The sequence below is a fragment of the Bos taurus genome, chromosome 5, assembly GCF_002263795.3.
Source record: "Bos taurus isolate L1 Dominette 01449 registration number 42190680 breed Hereford chromosome 5, ARS-UCD2.0, whole genome shotgun sequence".
NCBI classification, from domain to species: domain Eukaryota; kingdom Metazoa; phylum Chordata; class Mammalia; order Artiodactyla; family Bovidae; genus Bos; species Bos taurus.
In genome coordinates, this window is record NC_037332.1 from 68,167,508 (window position 1) to 68,190,299 (window position 22,792).

Consider the following 22,792-nt stretch of genomic DNA (forward strand, 5'->3'; position numbering starts at 1 on the left):
GGGTTGCCATTGCCCTCTCTGTAAACCCATCATAAGTCAAGGCATATCTGTAAACACAACTGTTTTCTGGGTCCAAGAAATCATACTGTGAATTGAACCAGTTAGATTCTTACAAAATGGTCTTGCATTTCGTTCATGTTTAGAAAGGAGAAAACAAGTCCTGTAGCTAAAGAAAACTCGTGGTGGGTGGGCAGCAGAAGGCCACTGTTAAATGTCCTTAGGGATTCCTTTCTTAGGGCTTTTGATCATCAGACCTTTCATTTTCAAAGGAAAAAAATAACAGCAGCCTGTTGCCAATGGCAGTTTCCTTTCTACCTAGCAGGAAACAATGTCTGATGGGTGTAAAGGAAGCCTTGAATCCTACATCATTCATGAACCTCTTTGAGTGCCTACTGGGCGCCAAGCACCAGAGAAACAGCATGAATATGATGGAGGGGGTCTCTGCCCCCTATACCTGATGTCTGGCATATCCAAGGTGTTTAATAAAAATTTGTTGAGTAAGAAAATGAATACAGATAATAACTGTTAATAGTTTTTCTGTCCTGTCACATCATTTTGATGGCTCCTGTAACACTGGGTTACATTCTAAATCACCTGTCCTAGAGGTGGCCAGCCATCCTGGTCTGGGGCCAGCAGGAACTGTTGAGATGCGCGGTGGACTTGACACTTGATGTTGGTCCGGCATGGCAGTTGAGGGCATGGGCTGCATGTGTTGGAATCCTTTCTTCGCCTCTTCCCAGTCATGAGACCTGGGCGGGTTCCCTGACCTTGCTGTGCCTCAGTGTTCCCATCTGTGAAGTGGGGACAGTAGTGTTGCCCACCCCCTAGGGTCGTGGTGTGGCCTACATGTGTGCGCTGCTTGGCGCACTTTCACGGCCCTCTAAATGTTAGCTGCTACCCTCTGCGTGTGCTGTTCCCTTGACCTCCTCTGAGGTATTAGACACACAGGATAAATACACCCACGTGCTATCATTTGGGTATGAAGGAGCCCAGTAATGAGGTTTGAGTCTCAGCTTGGCAGCTCTCTCCCCACATGGCCTCCGCCTTGGTCAAATTCCTGAGGTTAAGGGCGGCTCAGAGAGGTTAAGGTCCTTCCTTCACTGTGTGAAGGATTATATGGAACCCAAGTGCCCAACACATGAGGCACCCTCCATAAATGGCAGGATTGTTGTCAACCCCATAAAAAGCACACCAGGCCCCTTGGCTTTTGTGGCCTGGAGTGCCATAGCTGGTTCACGGGGCGCCCAGGGAAGTCGTGGGCAGGCCTGGAGGAGGCCCTGAGGGCGGCCGGCCTTGGGAAAGGGCCCACGTCGCAGGCCCCACACGGTCAAAGCATTTTAAAGGCCTTGTATTAGAAAAATAAACCAATTAAATAATACTGCCCCCCATAAAAGCTGACTTTTAATGGGTTCCACGGTGGGGTTTTGCTCTGTGGCGGTCTCATAGCCATTGGTCTTGGGGCGACTGTCTGCCGCCACGGGGAGAGTTTAATCTTGCATGGGGTGGGCAGAATTTTACAAGTTTTACAGCTGTTTTTCCTCCTCCGAAGTGTTGCTATGTCATTGTGCGCTGAGGGCAACCTGCATGCATTTAACAGTTTACCTCGTTTGGGGTGGAAATGAAAAATGAAGTAATAAATTAAAGAAAAACACAACGTGGATTTTTCCCCGCTTCTCGAGGCAACCGTGGAAGAACAAAGAACCAGTGTTTCCCCGGACCGACTGCTTAATCAAATTCTAATGGCTTTTATGTATGGACCCTTGCCCACGGGACCTGCCTCCTCCCCAGCAAGGGCTCCAGGGTGCAGAGGGTGTGTTTGGGGCTTGTCCCACCAACACCAGGGTAGGGGGTCAACAAATGGCGGCCCAGGGGCCGCAGCCGACCCACTGCCTGTTTTTGTGAAATGATTGGGGGAAAAAAATCAAAAGAAGATTTCCTGACACGTGAGAATTACATGGTGTGGACACGCCTGCAAGCTGGGGGAGACCCAGGGGGCCCCGTGGCACCGGGCAAAGGACTAGCTCAGCCAGAAGCTGGTTCTCTCTCTTCCTTTCCCACCTGTTTCTTCTTCCCTCTGTGCCTTTTTCTTCGTCAGACAGCAAATGTTTGTTGCCTATTTCTGATGAGCCTTCGCTTTCTCTCCTCAGTCATGCGGAGGAACCCCTTTGGTGTGGACATCTGTTGCCGGAAGGGGTCCCGAAGCCCCCTGCAGGAGCTCTACAACCCTACCCAGGTAAGCCCTGGAAACTTCTTTGCTTCTCCACTCAGAGTCCATGTGTCAGTTTTTGGGGAAGGCAGGGGGATTGAAAAACTCCAAAATTCTGGTCTTTGGGGATTTGAAATTTCTTTCCACTGCCTGGGTTTTTACCTTCAGCTGGTTGCTTCTCGGTCACCCTTTCTCTATAGAGTGGCTCTGCGATTCTAGCAAGAGGTATTTCGAATGAGAGGAACGGCTTGGTGGAGTGCTGGACTGAGCTTTGAACCTGCTCAGGTTTGGGGTCCCTGAGAACCACATAGCTGCAGGTGCCAGCAAGGGGCTCTGAAATTGCAGAGCCCGCCAGGCTGTGCAGTCTCCCTGTGGATGTCCCCAAAGAAGGCCCACGTGGGGGATGAACTCACCACCCAGATCTCACGTCCGATTATTAGAGCCCAATGATGCACCCAAGAGGTGCATCTCACTGCGCTAGTCTGACAAGACCCTTGTGTGGGGAGACTTTTTGCCAAGTGACTGTCATGGTAAGTTGAACTTGATTATGAAGAGTTCCTCTCTGAGCAAAATAAGCTCCAACCAAGACACAGTGCCCTCCATGGAAAGCTAGGAGCAAAGGGAGGAGGCCTCGTTGCCATGGTGATGGCAGCGTTGGTGTGTGTGGGTCTTGATGAGAAGACTCCAAGGCTGGCCCTTTTGGGAGAACATTAGTTAGCTTGTGATGCCAAGAACTGATGCATGAACAACTAGTGACCCATTAGCTGACCTTTGATATCTGGTGGGAAAGAGGGGGAAATGTACTGCTTTGGCTATAATCTCTGAGAATGATTTTGTATCAAATTCTTAAGTTAGCATTTCTGTGGACCAAGGTGCTTGCAGAGGAAGAAACTCTTTGCTTCCCTAGAAGTGCTGAATTCCTGGAAGTCTTGCCAAGGGATGAGCCTGAGAACTTTCTGATTCCACATCTCTTTCTTGTCTTTCACCCTTTGGAAAAGTGGACTCTTGAGTTTGAGCAAGATGAGTGGCCTAACCATGTTAATTCACACCCCTCTTTCAGCCCCATCACTTTGGAACTCAGTGTGGTGGGGCCAGATTAACCAGGTCATTGCAAACTCAGATTGCCTGATGTCTCCTTTACTGGGCTTTCTGGTAACTCAGCAGGGAATTGGCCTTTTTAAAAAATGGTTATTGAAGTACAGTTGATTTACAATGTTGTGTTAGTTTCAGGTGTGCAGCAAAGTGAATCAGTTATATATATATATGTATATATATGAATACTTTTTTAAAAAAAATGCTCTCTTCCACTATAGGTTATTACAAGATACTGAGTATAGTTCCTTATGCTATACGGTAGGTCCTTGTTGGTTATCTTGATTTGGGTTTTGTTTGGTGTCCCGATAATCTGATTACTATAGGCCAGTCTCCCACCTGTTCACATATTGGTCCTAGGAAGGGACTTCGATAAAAAGGATTTCTGGTTGGTGAAAGGCTAAGTGTTAGTCGCTCAGTCATGCCCAACTCTCTGTGATCCCAAGGACCATAGCCCACCAGGCTCCTCTGTCCATGGACTTCTCCAGGCAAGAATACTGGAGTGCATTGCCATTCCCTTCTCCAAGGGATCTTTCTGACCCAGGGATCGAACCTGGGTCTCCTGCATTGCAGGCAGATTCTTTACCTTCTGAGCCACCAAGCTCAGCACCCCTCTTGCAGTAAGCCATGTTGAAAACATGTGTTATCAAGACGCAAACCATACCTGTCTCTTTCAGTTGACCTCCTCTGTTCTCAGATTATTTTCTCTTTTGAAACAAGACTGCTGAAGGGCTCCTGCTTTCCTGAGCAAATTTTATGAGCAGCAGATGGTGTCATGGGAAAAGCTATTTCTGAAGTAGATATTTCTCTGGACAGGTAGTCTATGGACTGTGTCTGCACCAGTCATCATTGCGTCCCCAACCCTGGCCTGTAGTGGGTGCCCCCTGAGTGTCTGATTGAAAGAGTGAAAGTCCAGGTTTAAATTCTTCCTTCACTCACAGCTGGTTGTGCAACCTTGAATACTTGATGAGTTCTCTTTAGGGTCAGCTTTCCCATCTCTCTGGAGTGTTGGGAGGATAAAATAATTCTGATGTGTCAGGGGCAGGGTAAGCAAGGTTCATCATTATCATGATTGTGAGAATGGCTTCACTATTGGAAGCCTTGACTCAAGGGTCAGACCTGGGTTCAAAGTTTGTTTTCTTCATGTACCAGCTATGTGAGTGTGGGCAAGACACTTAACCCATCTGAGATTGCCTCCCTCCTTTATAACATGGTGTTAACAATTCCTGCCTTGCAGGCTTCCATGAGAAGATGTGCCTTGCTCAATGCCTCCTATGGAGTTTGCTCCTTCCCAGAGTCATTCATTCATTTACTCTTTCATTTCTTCATCCGCTGTTGTGAATGCCCACTATATGTAGCACAGTGCCAGGCACTGGGCACAAAAGGCTGAGCAGGGCTCGTGTGGTTAGCCTTCTGTGTCTGCTTCTCCTTGTTATTCCAAGGTTGACTTGAGTGGGTTACCTGGTGAGGGAGACCCTGCTTGTTCTATTTGTTAACCAATCAAAGAAGAGAGAACGTTCCATCTCTTCCATCTGGCAGCGTTGGATGAGATGCTCACTTAGAAGCCTAGGACCTGGGAGGGAAGATAGGGCTGGGGAGGCGTCTCTGGGAGCTGTTTGGGGGGGAGTAGGTGGGTGAGTCACCAGCCTCCATCAAGAATGTTGTGGGCAAGCTGTCTGTCCCCTTTTGCTGGTAACCAGGAAAATGTCCCTGCAGGAAGATCTCCGCATTTCCTCGGGATGTTGTCCCGGAATGTTTTTTCTTAGGCTGGTTTCCTTTACAAGCTGCAATTATGTTCTCTTCCCACACACGTTCTGTTGGTGGCGCTTCTCCGAGAAACTGTCTTCGTGATCTTTGGGATGGCTGTGGGCTGGAGAGTTCAGAGAAGAGAAGGGAGCAGGAGCTCCTGTGGAGCCAAGTCTGGCTTTGTGTCCATAAGACATTCACAAACGCTGCACCCAGTGGGGCTTGGTTTTGGTTTCTCGTGTTCCCCAACCAGCCGAGCTCTGGAAGCTGCTAAGTCTGGACCGATGTTATCACAGAGGCAGATGACAAACACTGTAATTGCTAGAAACCAAACTGCTCCCTGAGATGCCATTTCCCCTTTTTATGCTGACTGGTTGTTTGGGTTTGATATATGATGGTGAAAACAGGAACTGTATATTTTAGACAGTAAGGAAACCAACATTATGGCAAGTAGAGCCATCCTAGTTACCAGGTACTGGGAATGTAGGCCAAATGCTCTCTGCGTGCATGCATGCTAAGTTGCCTTAGTCCTGTCTGACTCTCTGAGACCCTGTGGACTGCAGCCCATCAGGCTCTTCTGTGTGTGGGATTCTCCAGGCAAGAGTACTGGAGTGGGTTGCTGTGGCCTCCTGCAGGGGATCTTCCGGACCCAAGGATGCTCATAAACTTCTCATGGAATGTTTGTGTCAAGCCCTAAAGTAGATGGTACACCCCCATTTTACGTACGGGACAGCTGAGGCCAAGGAAGTTGTCACACAGCTTGTAAGAAGCAGAGTAAAAATTCAAATCCAGGACAAGCAACAAATCCATTTATCTCTGTGCTGTATTCACTGCTGCCAGCAAAGTTCTCTTGGCAAGAATTACCCCATCCAAAAAAGAAAAAAAAAAAAAAAAAAAAATCACATCCAGATTTTTACTGGACAAAAATCTTAAAAGCTCCCTTAGGAAAATTGGCTATAATCTGCTTTTAGTGTCCAAGGTTTTCTTATTTTAGTGCCTCGCACACCCCTGACCATTAAAACAACAGTGGGTGGAAAAAAAGTTTGTAGGTGATATTCTTAGAAAAACTGTACTCTGATGTCTTATAATTTTCCTGGTTCTCCGCTGTCTTCCTGGCCCCAAAATAAAGCGTAATTGCTGATCATATCAGCTGGCGTCAAGTCACCGAAAGTTCAAGAGTTGCCAACTGCATATTTGCGGGCCGAGCACATGTGCGGGCCACCCCGCTCAACCCAGACAGCAGGGCAGAGCTCTGCTGTCAGCCATTAATAGGGCATAATTGCCCCAAAAATGCCAGCAAGGGGTGGGACAGCCTGTCTTGCCTCACCCACCTCCCGGTCCTCTCGTGGGTTCCCTGAAGTCTTCCCGGCATCACTCATGTGGTTCAGCCCTGCCCTGCCTGCTTCTTTCTTTAGCGTTTGCACTTGCTCTGTGATTACTATGTTCCGAGAAGACAGATGCTCAGTCCAGGGGCTGACCAGGAACTTCTAAGTCCAGGAGGCCTCCATGCATGCGCCAGTAGCCTGCAGACCTTCCTAGGGGCCCCTGGGGACCAGAAAATACAATATTTTGACCAGTCAATATTTTATTGTAATAATAATAATGTAAACAATTGGACCTTTATTGGTGCAGTCTTCTATGTGTTAAAATATATTTACTTCTCCATAAGATGGGGTCCAAGAAGAAGGATAGAGAGAGGGAGAGAAGGGAAGGAGGAAGGGAAAGGAGGAAGAAAGTTACTGTTCAGTGACGGTCAGTAACTTTCCACACGTATCTCATGGAATCTTCACAACAGTCCTAGAAGGAAGGTTATCTATAACTCCATCCTTCAGATAAGTTAGCTGAGGCTCAGAACTGCTAAGCAATTTGCCAAGATCCCATAGCTCCTTAATGGTTGTGCTGGGTCCACCTGACCTGGAGAGAAAGTGGGAGGAAGAACTTCTATCCCATTATCTTTCCCGGGTGGAAAAATGCTTTCTTGAGGTTCTGTTTCATGGTGACTGAAGCTGAGCTCAGGGTAGTTGCAGAATTCCTGAAGGCAGGGGCCAAGGTTCATGGAATGCACGGTAGATGTCCAATAAACAATTGCAGATTTGTTTTTTCTCATGGAACATGATATTTGGAGCAGTCTTTCTTTCCTGGCTGGAGCCAGGCTAAGTGGGAGTCCCTTCCTTCTGCTTCCCCAAGAACTCTGCTATAGGATAGTACAGCTTGGTGACATTTGGAAGTCGGGGTCTTTGATTAAGTTTTAGATTGAAAAAAGCTTGAGTCGTCCAAGGGAAGGTGGGAAACTCTACCAGCTCCAACCTAAATAGTTTTCTGAGCAAGGCTTGCCAAGGTTTATTTCGTTTACAGATGTTTATCAGATAAACAGAGGGAAAAGACATGGGGAAGAGAGGCATGTAGGTAACAGAACATGAGAAGTGCTGTGCGATGAAACTGGAAGTGTCTTGAAAGTTTATGGGAGGATCAGGAGTGAGCAGTTAACCCTTTGAGGGGCAGGGCACAATGGGAAGCTTTCTAGAGGAAGCAGCTTTTGAGCCAGGCTTCTGAAGATGTACCAGTCTTCATTGGACAGAGCAGAGGGACTGACATTACAGAGAGATGAAACAGCAGGAGTGGGGCATACAGGTGGGACAGTTCATGGCACGTTCAGAGAATGGTGAGGGGTTTGTAGCAGGCGTGAAAGAGCATGTTGGAAGCTGACTGGAGAGGATACGGAAGAGGGGCAGGTTGGTACCAGCTTCATAAGGCTTGTTCACCCTCCAGAGGGGTTAGTGGTCCCTAGAGACCCCCAGAGATGGTCTGCAACTTACAAAGCAGCTTCTGCTTCTGGCTCAGCTGCTTGTTAACTTCTTTTAGGAGGTCTGGCCCCTCCTGACTGCAGTCTCCTCCTCTGTAGCACGAAGGGGTTGAATTGTACCCATGCTTCCCCACACCTCCTGCATTCGTGAGCTTTGAAAAATCACCAGTGCCCAGATCCCCAGGGATTCTGATTTTTTTTTTTTTTTGGTTTGGTTGGTCCGGAACAGGGCTGGGGTGGAACCATTGTTCCCTAGTTGGTTCTGATGGGCAGCCTGAGTTCCGAAGCACTGGGTTGGAGATTCTGGAAGGACCCCTCCAGTTTTCAAACCTTCAAGGGGATGTCACTGGAAGTCTAAGGCAGGGGTGTAGGTTTGATTCCTGGTTGGGGAACTAAGATCCCACATGCTGTGCAGCATGGATAAAAAATAAAACTAAAAAATAAAATCTTTGATTCTTTGGCTCTTACATCACCTGTTACATGAAAAGGAGCTCAGAGCATGTGCACTAAAGTGAAGTAGGGTGAAATTAGCACAGTTGTGTCTGACTCTTTGCGACGCCGTACAGTCCATGGAATTCTCCAGGCCAGAATACTGGAATGGGTAGCATTTCCTTTCTACAGGGGATCTTCCTGACCCAGGAATCAAACCCAGGTTTCCCCCCTTGCAGGCGGATTCCTTATCAGCTGAGCCACAAGGGAAGCCCATGTGTACTGAGGTTGCTCCCTGTCTTTTCTATGGTCTTTCTATATGAAGGACCATGTTACCTATTTGCACTCAGCCTCATTCACCAATACGAGGTGACCACATTCCTTCCTGTGCTCCATGGGAGGTTGGTTGATGCCCTGAGCTTTGGAGACTCATTATGTGAACAAACCTAAGAAGTTGAGCCCTTGGGCAGTGAATTGGGCAGGTCCCCATGTAAAGGACACTTGAGCTACTTGGCTCTTGATCCCATAAAAAGGAGAACCCCAGAGTGGTTCCAAGCCAGACATCAGGTGGGCGCTTCTGAAGGATCAGCTTCAGTCTCACAAATGAGCATGAAAGGGCTGTCTTCCTTGAAAATCATTCTTCGGGAAGAAAGATACTGAATGGCCGTATCCACTGGGGAAGGCAAGAGAGCAGATATTGGACAGTCCCCAACTCTGGTCAATTAATCCTTTCATTACCAACCACCTGGTAAATGACAAGTCCATCTAATTATCTTGCTTTGACCCAACAGCTGTCTACTTAATTGATTTAGTTGTGGATCGTCTCCTTATTCAAAGATATTACTTACTGTCAGCCCAGCAGAATGGCAGCTGGCCGGCAAAGATGAAATATTACATCAACTTGATCTTACACACAGCACTTGGGAGCATGCTTCATTATTCATTGCAAATCACAATGGATGAGCAGAGCCCGCTGCAGAAACCAGGGGCAGCAGGTTGCCTTTTTCACTATGACCAGCGGCTTCTTTATTCTTGAACCAGAGAAGCTGTCCCTGGTCAGATTTCCAATCCAGCCGGAACAGCTGGGGGATCTGGTGTCAGACACAATTTGGGTTGGCGGAGATGACTGGATGCTGGAAGAAAGGGGAGGATCCCAGCCCAGGTGTATGACCTGGGGCAGTTACTTAACCTCTTCGAGCCCTTGATTTCCTTATCTGTAAAATAGCAGTGTGATACCAGAGTTGCAGGTTTTTGAGGTTTATCAATAGCATCGTGTATAAAAAGCACCTAGGACATGCCCAGAGCAGAGTGGGTGATCTTCGCTAGTCATTAGTGATCTGGGTTAGTTAGGTAACCTGGGACTTTTCTTAGGGGGTCTGGGATCATGCTTGGTCCCTGTCCTGTAGGCTCAGATGTTTGGCAGATGCATACTTGGACTTGTGTTGAATAATAATAAGATAGATGATTTCCTCTTGCCTGAAAGCTACTAGCTATTCATCATGAGCACTACCTAAAAATTTTGATTGATATTATGTGTCTGGTAGACTCAGTTGTTGGGAAGCTTGCTGTGCTGATTTTTAAGGCCATGAGTACCTCTGGATGGAGTGTGTGTGTGCATGTGTACATTCAACCCACATCCTGGAAAATGGGCAAATTCAGCTGTTAAGTTTTAAAGGTCTCCTGTGGTTGCTTGTGTCTGTTTTACCTCCAGCATGTAGGTAAGTGTGTCAGTGATAGTCGTTATAAAGTAAGACCGTCTCTGGCCCATGTTAATGCGAGGCCATTGATTTCATGATTGGTTCACATTTCACTCAGGCTGTTTTTATAGGCAGTTGTTCTGTTTCTGGAAGCCTAATTTGACCCAGTATATTCAAATCTTGGTAGCTGAGCTCTCTAATGGGGTCCTTCTGTATCAGGCTATGTGGATATAGTCTGGTAGATTTCAACGAGAGGAAGGCTTTCAAGTGACAGAACGACCTCAGCACTTTCCAAATGGTAACACAGCTGTAAAAGCTGTCATTTTTGGAAAGTTATTTCCTAAATTGCCCTCAATTATAAGAGGCCTCTACATAATTTGATTTTTCTGTAAACTATACAATTCAAGGAGCTTCACAGTCAACTGGATTTTAACCTTGTTGAGATGGATAGAACTGAGACAAAGCCCTGGCTTGTTCTTAAATTCTCTGTAAGAAAGACATGGGAGTGGGATGGGGGTGGGGTGGGCGTCAGCCTCCTCCGCATCCTGCTTCCCTCTTGCTGGCCAAGTTGGCCTGTGGGTCTTGTGGGGAGCAGAGTTTACACCCTGCCTCCAGCACTAATTACTGTGAATTCTGGGGCAAATAGCTAAACTTTTTCAAGCCCTGGAGACCTTGTTTATAAAGTAGGAGTAAAATACCAACTATTCAGTTATTAAGAATTAAATTAGAATTTATACTGCAAATTCTGGGCACATGGCAAGCTGCTCAATCAGTGCTGTTTTTTAAACATTTATATTAGATGAAATCTTCTCCAGGAAGAAGATTCCCTGATTTTTCTCCCTTCAAACTCAGGTTAAATGTCCTAGAACGGTACTGCCTGCTTACAACATAATATGATTTGTATATGTTATTTGAAATTTTCTAGCAGTCACATTTTGAAAAGTAGAATGAAAACCAGGCTAAATTCATTTTAATAACATTTTATTTAATCCAGTATAACCAATATATGATCATTGTTACCTTCAATCAATAAAAATATTAAGATATTTTACACTCTTGTTTTTGTATGGACTTTTTGAAGTCTCATGTGTATTTGACACAGCACATCTCACTTTGGGTTGGTTATGCATCACATGCTTAGTGGCCATATCTGGCTGGTGACTGCCATACTGGACAATGCAGGTCTATGAAATGCTGCACTCTCCTCACTCTCCCTGTATCATTCGTGACACTTACCTCATGTGTTTAAAATGATCTCACTAGACTTTGAGCCTCTTGAGAGCAGGGGCTGATCATTCATCTTGGTACCTGGAGGCTACTCCAGCCAGCCACAGAAAAGGAACTCAGTAGGTGCTTGGCACTGAGTGAATTGCTTGTCCTGGGCTGTGAGCAAGCCTGGTGTGTAGAGATCACGCTGAGGAGGTGACCAGGGCTTTGTGCCTCTGGAGGCACTGACGCAGCTGACCATTAAGCCCAAAGATTTGCTGGGACCCGGTAGGTCCCGTGGTCTGAAGAGGGGATCTGCACTCCAGGCTGATGCCTGTTGTTGTTCGTCACTCAGTCATGTCCAACGCTTCGCGACCCCATGGACTTCGCAGCATGCCAGGTTTCCCTGCCCTTCACTACCTCCTGGAGTTTGCTCAAACTCGTGTCCATTGAGTTGATGATGCCATCCAACCATCTCATCCTCTGTTGCCCCCTTCTCCTCTTGCCCTCAATCTTTCCCAGCATCAGGCTCTTTTCCAGTAAGTTGGCTCTTTGCATCAGGTGGCCAAAGTATTGGAGCTTCAGCTTCAGCATCAGTCCTTTCAGTGAATATTCAGGGTTGACTTCTTTTCGAATTGACTGGTTGGATCTCCTTGGTGTCCAAGGGACTCTCAAAAGTCTTCTCCAGCACCACTGTTCAAAAGCATCAACTCTTTGGCACTCAGCCTTCTTCATGGTCCAGCTCTCACATTCGTACATGACTACTGGAACAACGATAGCTTTAACTTTGCGGACCTTTGTCGGCATGGAAATTTATTTCCTCCCAGTTCTGGAGGTTGCAAGTCCAAGATTGAGGTGTTGGCTGAGTTGGTTTCTCTGAGAGCCTAGGGAGGAATCTGGTCCCTGCTCCTTACCTGACTTCTAGCAGGTTCTTGCCGATCCCTGGCTTTTCTTTATAGAAGCATCACCCCAGTCTCTGCCTTCATTTTCACACAATGTTCTCCCTGTGTGTGTGCCTGTGTCCAAACCTCTCTTTTTTAATAAGGACTCCAAATGTATTGGATGCGGACTCACCTACTCTACTAGGACTTTGTCCTAGCTAATTACATCTACAGCAACCTGCTTTCCAAATAAGGTCGCATTCTGAGGTATCCGTGTTAGGATCTCAATACATGGATGGGGGTAGGGGTGTGTGCAGTGCAATCCATGACACGTGCTGTGTGCATAGCCCTGTGCTAGATGCTCGGGCATTTAAGAAAAGGAAGCCCTTGTCCTCTCTTAGTTTATAATCTAATGGGTGAGTCAGGCCAGTAAACTGACCATCACAAAAAGAAGTTCTATTTGAATTCAGTGTATAAAGCTGGAGGAGCTTAGAGAGGGACCAGAAAGTTAGAGGAGGCCCATGTACGTGTGAGTGTGTGCAGTCCTGTGTGCATGTGTATATGCGTGGCCTTTGTCACCCCGATTGAGCACAGGCACAGAAGTGGTGGCACACAGAGGGTGTGTGGTTTCAGCCTCCCCTGAACAAACACCAGCCACGGAGAGAGGATGCCCTGACACGCGAGCCACTGGAGCTCTGTCTTTCCTGGGGTGCACCGCATCGACACCCCTCTGGTGAGGACCGGCAGCCCAGGGATGTGAGAAAACCAATATCACTGTCGTTCCTGACTAGAGAAGTCTGCAGCTCCAGTGTCTCCAGCTGATACTCTGCTGTTCGGTATCTGCATGACCAGTCCGGGGGACGCTGCCAGGTTGGCCCTGCCTCAGTCTTGGCAGGTGCAGAGCCGCTCTGGAAGGAAGCTGGTCTTTCTGGAACATGCCCCAGGGGTGGGACGCCCAGGCAGACTCTCCTGCTGCCTGAAACGGCCTGGTGCAATGTTTCCTTCCCTTTGTCTTCCATCAGGGGTTTAAAGCCACAAAATGGCCAGCATAGAGCTCTGGCTGTCGTTTGGACTGTTGGAGAAACCACCTGCCCATGTGTTCCTCTCCAGCCTGTGCCCTACGGGGTACCCGCAGATAGGTCCACAGCTGTAGCGGCGTCTTGCCAGGGCAGGGCTTGGCTGTGGAGGGCCTGCCAGCTCACTGCTTGCTTGGATCCAGGTCTCACATCCTGTCCCAGTGTTTGGGGGAAAGTTCTGAGAGAAAAAGGGGGAATGTCTGAGGCTTTAGCAGTGGTTAAGAGCACATGCCTGAGGACCAGCTGGGACTCCCGTGCCAGCTGTGTGGCTTGGGGCAGCTTCTTACGTCTCTGTCCTCAGTTTCCTCACCTGTAAAATGAAGATAATCATACTAGCCCTGACCTCATGGGGTTCTTCTGAGGATTGTGTGAACCCACAGAATGAGGCCGGCAGAGGTGTTTGCTATTTGCTATGACTATCATTCAGGAACAAAAGCCAGGAAGGAGGAAATGATCCTGGGGACAGGTGAGAAAGTTGAAGTCTAGATCACTGGGAAGGCAGGGCTCCATGTAGCCAGCTCATCTTCCACTTGTTTAAAGGGAACTCCATCTTCTAGAGCTGTTTTGGCTGCCCTTCAGAATCAAAAAAGGAAATTTAAAACACCCTCACTTTCAACCCCTAAATCAGAATTTTGGGGAAGCTGCTACTTTTTTCAAAGCTCCCAGTTGATCCCAGGGTGCAGCTACAGTTTGAGCACCACTTGCTCTGGGTTTTTCCTAACTCAGAGACAGTTCTGGAGACCAGCAGCCTGGGAATCACCTGGGAGCTTGTTAGAAATGCAGAACTTGGCCTCGACCCCAGTCTGCAGGATGGAAACCTGCATCCTTCCAGGGTCCCAGGTGGTCTACACCGGTGATAACTGGAGAGGGCTCCTGAGACAACAGCTTGCTCTCTGCGGGCTCCCAGAAGGAGCAGCTGTCCCTGCATTTGACAACCAAGGACGGGTGGCACAGAGTTTGCATGGGTTTTGGTGATGGAGACCAAGAAAGTATCCTTACCTTTCCTGGAGCCTGGCTTGCTCTGCCTTTCTGAAAACTTAGAAAGTGGATGTTGCATGGGGTTCTTGTCAGAGGCAGGGAACTGGCATTCTGTGGCAGGTTAGATGGATGGGCAGCCTTTTGGATTCTTTGGATATATTAAATGTTTATTAATTGTTTGAACTCAGGGAAAAGAGGGCTTCCTTGGTGGCTCAGATGGTGAAGAATCCGCCTGCAATGCAGGAGACCTGGGTTCGATCCCTGGGTTGGGAAGATCCCTTGGAGGAGGGTATGGCAACCCATTCCAGTATTCTTGCCTGGAGAATCCCCATGAACAGAGGAGCCTGGCAGGCTTAGTCTATGGGGTCGCAAAGAGTCAGACACGACTGAGTGACTAAGCACAGGGAGAAAGAAGTGTGGCTTTGAATAGGGACCAGGGAACCAAAGGCCTTGTGATGCCTTTGAAAGATAGCTTCATCCTTCATGGGTGCTGTGCCCCTGGGATAAAGGGGATTATCAGGGTGAGGAACTGAGTTGGGCTTCCTTGGGTGGCCGCAGTTTGAGTTTATTCTCTTCATGGTTTGGGCTGTTCCTGACCTCACTTTGTCAGGAAATAGGAAGGAGGTACCCAAGAATTGGAAGATTGCTTGCTTTGAGTCTGCCCTGGTTAGGCACGGTAACCGCCTGTAATTGTCCCCTCAGTTCATTCTTCTGTTGAATGAAAACAGGAGGGGCCTGTTTTCATTAGTCCCCCTGGGTCTGTGTTACGAACTTACTGGAGACACCACTTGTTCGTCATCTTTTCTCCTCTTGCCAGAACCCCAACCAAAAATCTGTGTTCAAACAGTAATCAGGATGATTCCAGGTCTCTTTCCTAATTAGCAGGAAGCACAGAGCCTTCCTGGTGAAGGCAACCAGGCAGCTTGGTAAGGCCAGGGTAGGGGCTGCCCATGTTGGGGAAGGGTTTACCATACCAAGTGGTAAATCCACTGGGCTTCTGTTGGGTCAGTGTTGGTTCCACAGTCTGGCATGGACCACAGCAGTAGCTGGCAGAGGAGATTATAGGAAAGGGTTCACTCACCCCCAAACCCCCTGATCACTAAGAGTAAAGAATTAAATATGCCCTTGGTTTTCACAACCCAGACGATACATTCTGAGTTCCACTTTTTTTCAAGGACAACCTGGAAACCCATTATCAGTGGGGTACTTATCATCTTTCAGAGGGACACATTTGAATCAGAACAAGCCAGTCCCTTAGCTCATCCTCAGCTCGTCCAACTGTCCCCTCAGCACAGCTGCTGTGTAATTCTGTAACTGTTATTCCTGAAGACCCTTCATTCTAGAACTGCTGGAGCCTCTTGTAAATTTCATCTCATTTTATGGGGAAGTTTTGCATGCTAGCTTGACCTTCAGAAATGAGGAGGCTGTCTTGGGACCTGTTACTCCATGGTACTTTGTCACCACATAGACTGGCTCACAAATGGTACCCCCACTTCTTCCCATGTGCTGCCCTGGGTCACTCTCATTCACGATCGTTAATCTCAGCTGAGGGCCTTGGCTCTCAGTAGGTTTTCTTCATTTTACAGGATAGATGAGCTGGTGCCTGAAAAGAAATGTAACTTTTGAAAGGAATTGGCAGACACCAGGGGAGTTCAGAGGCAGCTGATAATCCAGTTATTCATGGTTATGAGGGAAAGGGTTGAATGAGAAATAGAAATGCACATGTAATCTCCAGGCCTCATGTTAATCAATCGCTCATGTTAATCAATCGTCTTCTCTTCCAAGATGGCTTTAACCAAGGTCAACAAACAGGCTGATTCATCACTTTCTTCAGAACTGACCTGAGTGTTTGGTACAAAAGAGATAATTTGCCAAGCCCTTTTTTAAATGAGTATCTAGAAGAACTGCAGTTTTTTTAAACTGTATTATTATTGCTGTTTTTGTTATTCATGCAGAGTAGTGTCATTTTCCTTGAGAAAGTGACAAAATGAGCTGCTTCTGCGGGTTGGTTTGTTCACTGTTGTCCTATCAGAGAACAACATATAGGATGGTGATTTTCTTTTTTTTTTTTATTGGGAAAATGAAAAAAAAACTATTGAGATTCAGACTTAGATCATGTTGAAATAAGGATCAGGAGCCAGGAGAATAAGGCTCAACTATAATTTGGGGGTGTAACTCAATCAGAGGGGAAGGAGTGATTAGCATCTTGAAGAGGGAAAGCCTGGTTAAAAGCAGCCCATGGCAAATTGCTGCCTTTGGCTATCTGATTAATGTCCGAGGTACAGTCTTTCTTGAGCCTAAGAACCCCCTGCTTATCTTATTAGTTGCTCAAATTGAACTTGATAAATAGCAATGCCTAAATCCAGTGCAAACTTTGGGAGATGGTGGTGCTTCTGACCTCAAGTTTTATACAGTGGGGTCCTGGGGAGCCCTGCAGACCGCTGCCACCAGTTGAGGGGCATCTTAAGCAAGCAAACGAGCAAGCAAGCTCAGTTGCTTCAGTCGTGTCCAGCTCTTTGAGACCCTATGGACGGTGGCCCGCCAGGCTCCTCTGTCCATGGGATTCTCCAGGGAAAGGATCTGATTGGGAAATAAAAGCCAAGCTGGACTAAGAGGTGAAGTGTGTGGCTCTCTAACTCTGTGTGAGTGCTCATTTGTGTCCAACTCTTTGTGAACCCATGGATGGTAGCCCACCTGGCTCCTCTGTCCTTGGAATTTTCCAGGCAAGAATACTGGAGCGGGTTGGCATTTCCTTCTCTAGGGGATTTTCCAGACCTGGGGATTGAACTGTGGCTCCTGTGTATCCTACACTGGCAGGTAGATTCTTTACCACTGAGCCACGAGTGAAGCCCACCAATGCCTTAAGTTGGTGCCTTAAGCTCTAGACCAGAGGTTCACAAGCATTTTCTAAGACAGAACTTTAGATATCTGTTATAATGACTCAGAGGAGGGCATGGCAACCCACTCCAGTATTCTTGCCTGGAGAATCCCATAGACAGAGGAGCCTGGTGGGCTACAGTCCATGGGATTGCAAAGAGTCTGCCACGACTGAAGTGACTTAGCACAGCACAGCACAATGACTCAACTCTGCTGCTGTAGTCTGAAAGCAGCTGTCAACAGTATATATCAATGAGTGGACATGGCTAGATTTGGTCAAGAGGCAACCTCTGCTTTAGACAGTGCTGAGAGCCAGAAGCCTCAGGTTCAAGTCCCAGCCTCTCCACCCTACAAGGGCATTCTTGGGTAAGACATGCAGACTCCCAGGACTCAGGTCCTTTACTTCTAAAAATAGGAATCACAGTGCTCCTCTCAAGAGATGGTGAGATGGTGAGAGCGTTTGTAAACTGTAGAGAACTGAACCTAATTTGGTTATTAGCATTTTGTTGCTGATGTGCAGTCATGGTCCAGGTCGCCAATGGTGGATGAAGCACGCATGTATATTTGGTAGAAAACGTTAGGTGCTGGCCAACCAGCTCTCCTGTCTGTAATTGCATGATGAAATTAGGAAAGTGCTATTTAATTTCAATTACGTTCATTTTCTTTGGGGATATGAGAGGAGTACCAGCCTCTCAAAGCTTCCCTTTCCCGCTATGAGAAATTTCTCAAGCAGCAATGCTTTCAGTCTAACCTGAATTGATCTCCATTCTGGAAATTGCAAATGAGCAAAATGACCGTGATGAATGGGGGGCTCTGGAGAAACACAATGCTTGGGCTCAATGTCTCAGACTGGAGAAGGGAAACCTGGGGCCTTTATCGGGGAAGATGGGTGGTAAATGAATTGCCAAGTGGGAACTGGAGGATGGTTAGTGAATAAACCCATTGTGCTGAGCAATTATGCATCTCATTCAGATGCACTCGATTTTGGCCTTGATACTATGAGAATTGTCAGAGCAAATATGTGCAGACCTCAATTCTGAGGTTTGAAAAGGGGTCAGTGCATAATTGGCGGGAGAAGTAAAAGAAGGGAGATGGTTCAAACAATAGGTATTAAATGGCTATTGCAGCAAAGAAGACAGAGATGTAAAGAGTCAGACACTCTGATCACTCAAGACACAGTGCGTGTGGTCTTAGAGTCACATTCGGGCCACGTGGACAGTGCCTTTGGTGCTCTTAATAAGCCTTCTTGGGATCAAAGCAGTTTGCTCTATAGAAAGTTTGAAGAATGCTTGGGATGTGTTTGTTGAATGAATGAATGACTGGTGCTGGCCCCATGATTGTCAAATAAGTGAATGAAGGCGGGAGGGAATGAATGAGCAAATTAATAAACCAACAATTTGTGTAAAATGAAGATGATAATAGTACCTGCCCATATTGTAGGGTGGGAGGATTAAATGGGAGAATGTGTCTAAACCCCCAGCACAGTGCCTGACAGCAGCAGGCGCTCAATTCTAGCTGGTTCTGTTCCTACTTTCACCAGGTGTGTTGGTCTGCTTGGACAGCCATAACAAGACACCTCAGACTGGGAGACTTAAACAACAGATACTCATTTCTCAGTTCTGGAGGCTAGAAGTCCAGCGTTAAGGTGCAGGCAAGTTTGGTGTCTGGTGAGGTCCCTCTTCCTGCCATGCAGATAGCCACCTACTTGCCATACGGTCTTTTCAAATCTCTGGTGTGTCTTCTTCTAAGGTCATCAGTCCTGTTGGATTAGGGCCTCACCCTTACCTGATTTAAACTAATTATGTCCTTAAAATGGGAATAGGAAATGGCAACCCACTCCAGTATTGCCTGGAGAATCCTGTGAACAGAGGAGCCTGGCGGGCTACAGTCCATGGGGACACAGAGAGTTGGATCCGACAGAGCCACTGAGCACATTTCCTTGAAAGCCCTGTCTCCAATTACAGTCACACTGGGGAGCTGGATGGTTAGGCCCTCAATATATGAATTTGGGGAGGACACGATTCCGTATATTACATTCAGTAAAGAATCAAACCTTGCTTTTGCATTTAGAAGGCCTAACCTTGTCATTGAGCAGCTACACTGGAATAATCTTTTCCTGGGAAGAGAAGTTGGAGGTGCCCCAGTGTTCCAGAAAATGGGGTGAATTTCCGACAGCATACATCCTTCCCCATGGGGGTGTCTGTCTTGCGTTCTTTGAAGACCTTAGCAGTCAGCTTTTTACTTTCCATTGTTAGACAAATGGGCAACTCACTCAAGCTTTTTTTCTTAAAAAAAAAAAAAAAAAGAAAAAAAAGGCAAAATAACTGAACTCTGTCTCTAAGGCTTCCGTAAAACAGATGCCCTAGGAGAGGAGGTCAGCCTCATTGAAGCTGCTATTCTGTGTTAGCATGAGCACTAATAGGATCTCATTTCTTTCTCTATTTTCATTTTCATCTCCAAATCTGCCTGGAAGACAGTGCGAGCTCATTAATTTGAACTTGCTCGTTTGAAATGTGTAACGTTTCCTGCAAGTTCCCCGTGAAGTGGGATTCATGAAGCACATTAATTGTGTGAACATAATTAGCAAAGATGAGTGGTGCAGAGCAGGGAGGTACCTGGAGGTGATCCAGTCCTTTCCCTTGGTGATTTTTTCTTTTCAAATGTAGGAATGGAGACCCAGTGCATGGACCTGGCCCCTCCAGGCTCACCCAATGGTACCCTTCCCCCTTTCTTCAGGACCCCAGCCTATTCAAGGAGTCTTGTTTGTTTGTGAAAGACACAGGCACTTTACTATTGTGGGTTCCTTTTACTATGTGGACTTCATGTATTAAAAGTACATTTAAAAAAAAAATATTCTGCATTTCAGGCTTTTCCACTAATTATGACTGGCCTTCTCCCAAGCTAGTTCGAGCTATTTTGGTGAGGTTTTATAGTTATTTAATAAGAAAAAATTTTTTTCAAAACCTCATAAAACCTTCTGTACAATTCATTCTAACCAACACTCCCTCTTACAATTATGTCACTAACAGCTTCTCTTTAAAAGGCCAGAACTTTTGTCTATTCATGTTAACCTTAAAAGCGGCATTCACCGAACCCCTGAGAAACAAGAAGTGTAATACTTTATAGGATTGGGGCAGAGCGAATTAAATAATGCACGTGAAGGGGTTCTGTACATTAGGGAAGCACAGTCAGATGCTTTATGTTTTTCTTAATTGCCATTTCTGCACTGGGCAGCCCCCCAAAGAGTGGTCAAAATGTGTCGGTGGATGTAAAGGCAGCGTTTCTGTGGGGATTCCCCAAGGAATGGGCTGTTTTTTCATGGGATTTGAAAAAAATAAATGAGACGCCTATTTATTCATCCACATCAAACTATGACTGCCACAAGGCCTGGAATGTTCTAGCCAGAACATCACCCTGTCCTCTCTCTGGAGTCAGACCTATTAAGGCACCAGACAGATTATTACGTGAATCCAGTTCAGAGCACTGGTGAGGTGGACACAAATGTGTTCCTTAGCCTTGGGACTTGAGGAAATCTTTGCACGGCCATGGCCAACCAGAGTGGAACACTCCCAGTATTTGGGTGGGGGGGACTTCTAAATCTCTCCTTCTTGGGTATTTAAGGTTTCTTTAACTCCATTTTGGGATTGTGGAAGATGAAGGGTTGTTTTCTTATTCATAACACCAGCTCTATACTTGGTAGGGCTAAGGATGATGTGGTGGTGCTGATGGTGTAGCACTGGCAGTGGTAACAGCAGTGTTCAGTGCAGTGCAGTGCAGTTCAGTTCAGTTCAGTCGCTCAGGCGTGTCCGACTCTTTGCGACCCCGTGAATCGCAGCACGCCAGGCCTCCCTGTCCATCACCAACTCCCGGAGTTCACTGAGACTCATGTCCATCGAGTCGGTGATGCCATCCAGCCATCTCATCCTCTGTCGTCCCCTTCTCCTCCTGCCCCCAATCCCTCCCAGCATCAGGGTCTTTTCCAATGAGTCAACTCTTCGCATGAGGTGGCCAAAGTACTGGAGTTTCAGCTTCAGCATCAGTCCTTCCAATGAACACCCAGGACTGATCTCCCTTAGGATGGACAGGTTGGATCTCCTTGCAGTCCAAGGGACTCTCAAGAGTCTCCTCCAACACCACAGTTCAAAAGCATCAATTCTTCAGTGCTCAGCTTTCTTCACAGTCCAACTCTCACATCCATACATGACCACTGGAAAAACCATAGCCTTGATTAGACGGACCTTTGTTGGCAAGGTAATATCTCTGCTTTTGAATATGCTATCTAGGTTGGTCATAACTTTCCTTCCAAGGAGTAAGCGTCTTTTAATTTCATGGCTGCAGTCACCATCTGCAGTGATTTTGGAGCCCCCAAAAATAAAGTCTGACACTGTTTCCACTGTTTCCCCATCTATTTCCCATGAAGTGATGGGACCAGATGCCATGATCTTCGTTTTCTGAATGTTGAGCTTTAAGCCAACTTTTTCACTCTCCACTTTCACTTTCATCAAGAGGCTTTTTAGTTCCTCTTCAGTTTCTGCCATAAGGGTGGTGTCATCTGCATATCTGAGGTTATTGATATTTCTCCCGGCAGCTTGTGCTTCTTCCAGTCCAGCGTTTCTCATGATGTACTCTGCATATAATTTAAATAAGCAGGGTGACAATATACAGCCTTGACGTACTCCATTTCCTATTTGGAACCAGTCTGTTGTTCCACGTCCAGTTCTAACAGTTGCTTCCTGACCTGCATACACGTTTCTCAAGAGGCAGGTCAGGTGGTCTGGTATTCCCATCTCTTTCAGAATTTTCCACAGTTTATTGTGATCCACACAGTCAAAGGCTTTGGCGTAGTCAATAAAGCAGATTACTAATGTTCCTTGCACATTCACTGTGTACTAGGCACTCTTCTGGCACTTCACACACGTTATTTGAATCATCTCAACCCTATAGTGTAGAAACTCCATTTGACAGATGATGATGCCAAGGCTCAAAGAGGTTAACAAATTCACCTTAGGTCACACAGGTGGCAAGTGACAGCCATGAGAAGTTAACTGGTGCCCTTTCACTGCTGCCTGGCACAGTGCTCTGTCTCCATCTGCCAAGGCTCTTACAAGTCCCAGGACACATGCCACTCCCATTATGATGACTCAGAGGACTGGAAGCAGTGTGTATCAGGGCCCCAGCATTAAGCCTGAAGTCAGGAGAGAGGAGACGGTCTTTATCTTGCTTAATCCCAAATGTCCCATTTCTCTTGCATTTCCTTTGGGGGCCTTACCTTCAGTTGACAAGTGCTGACAGGTGGCCCCTCACCTCACAGAGCCCACTGACCACATGTGCCCAGACTATCTCTTTAGAGTTCGGTTTTTTGCATTCAAGAAAAGACAAAGGGCAAAAGATTTGTTTCCAGCTGCCAGGGTCACAATGTGAGCCTCTCCAAGCTTGCTGAGTTTGGAAGCATTTCCGTTTTCCTTCTCAGAAAGCAGTAATTTGACTTTGGGCTACTGGTGCTCAGTGAAGTGAGTTTCTGTTACCGAGGGTAACGTGGTGTTGAATTCCTCTGATGGAAGAGAATCAGCACCAGCTGTTGTGAGTAGCATCATTTCAGTTGAGTTGGCCCCTCTCTCCCTCTTCAGTCTCGTGCCTGGCCCTTCTTTCCCTTCCTGCCCTATAGGACCTGGTTCAGTTCCTCGGCTGTATGTGCTTTTTTTCCTGCCACTGGGCCTTTGCACATGCTGTCCCCATTGCCTAGAAAGCTTTCTGCTCTCCTCACCTCTACTTGGTTGATTCCTGCTCAGCCCTGCTACTGC

At 46.9% G+C, this 22,792-nt stretch overlaps 1 protein-coding gene across 5 annotated transcripts in view; it reads left to right on the forward strand.

The window, feature by feature from the left end:
* CHST11 (carbohydrate sulfotransferase 11) overlaps positions 1 to 22,792 on the forward strand; it is a 305,169-nt gene that overhangs the window by 163,022 nt on the left and 119,355 nt on the right. For all 5 annotated transcript variants that reach the window (XM_059886490.1, XM_005206630.5, XM_005206631.5 and 2 more), the window contains exon 2: positions 2,148 to 2,233. In XM_059886490.1, the coding sequence (XP_059742473.1) occupies positions 2,150 to 2,233 (84 nt within the window). In that variant the 5' untranslated portion in view covers positions 2,148 to 2,149. The remainder of the gene's footprint in view (positions 1 to 2,147; positions 2,234 to 22,792) is intronic.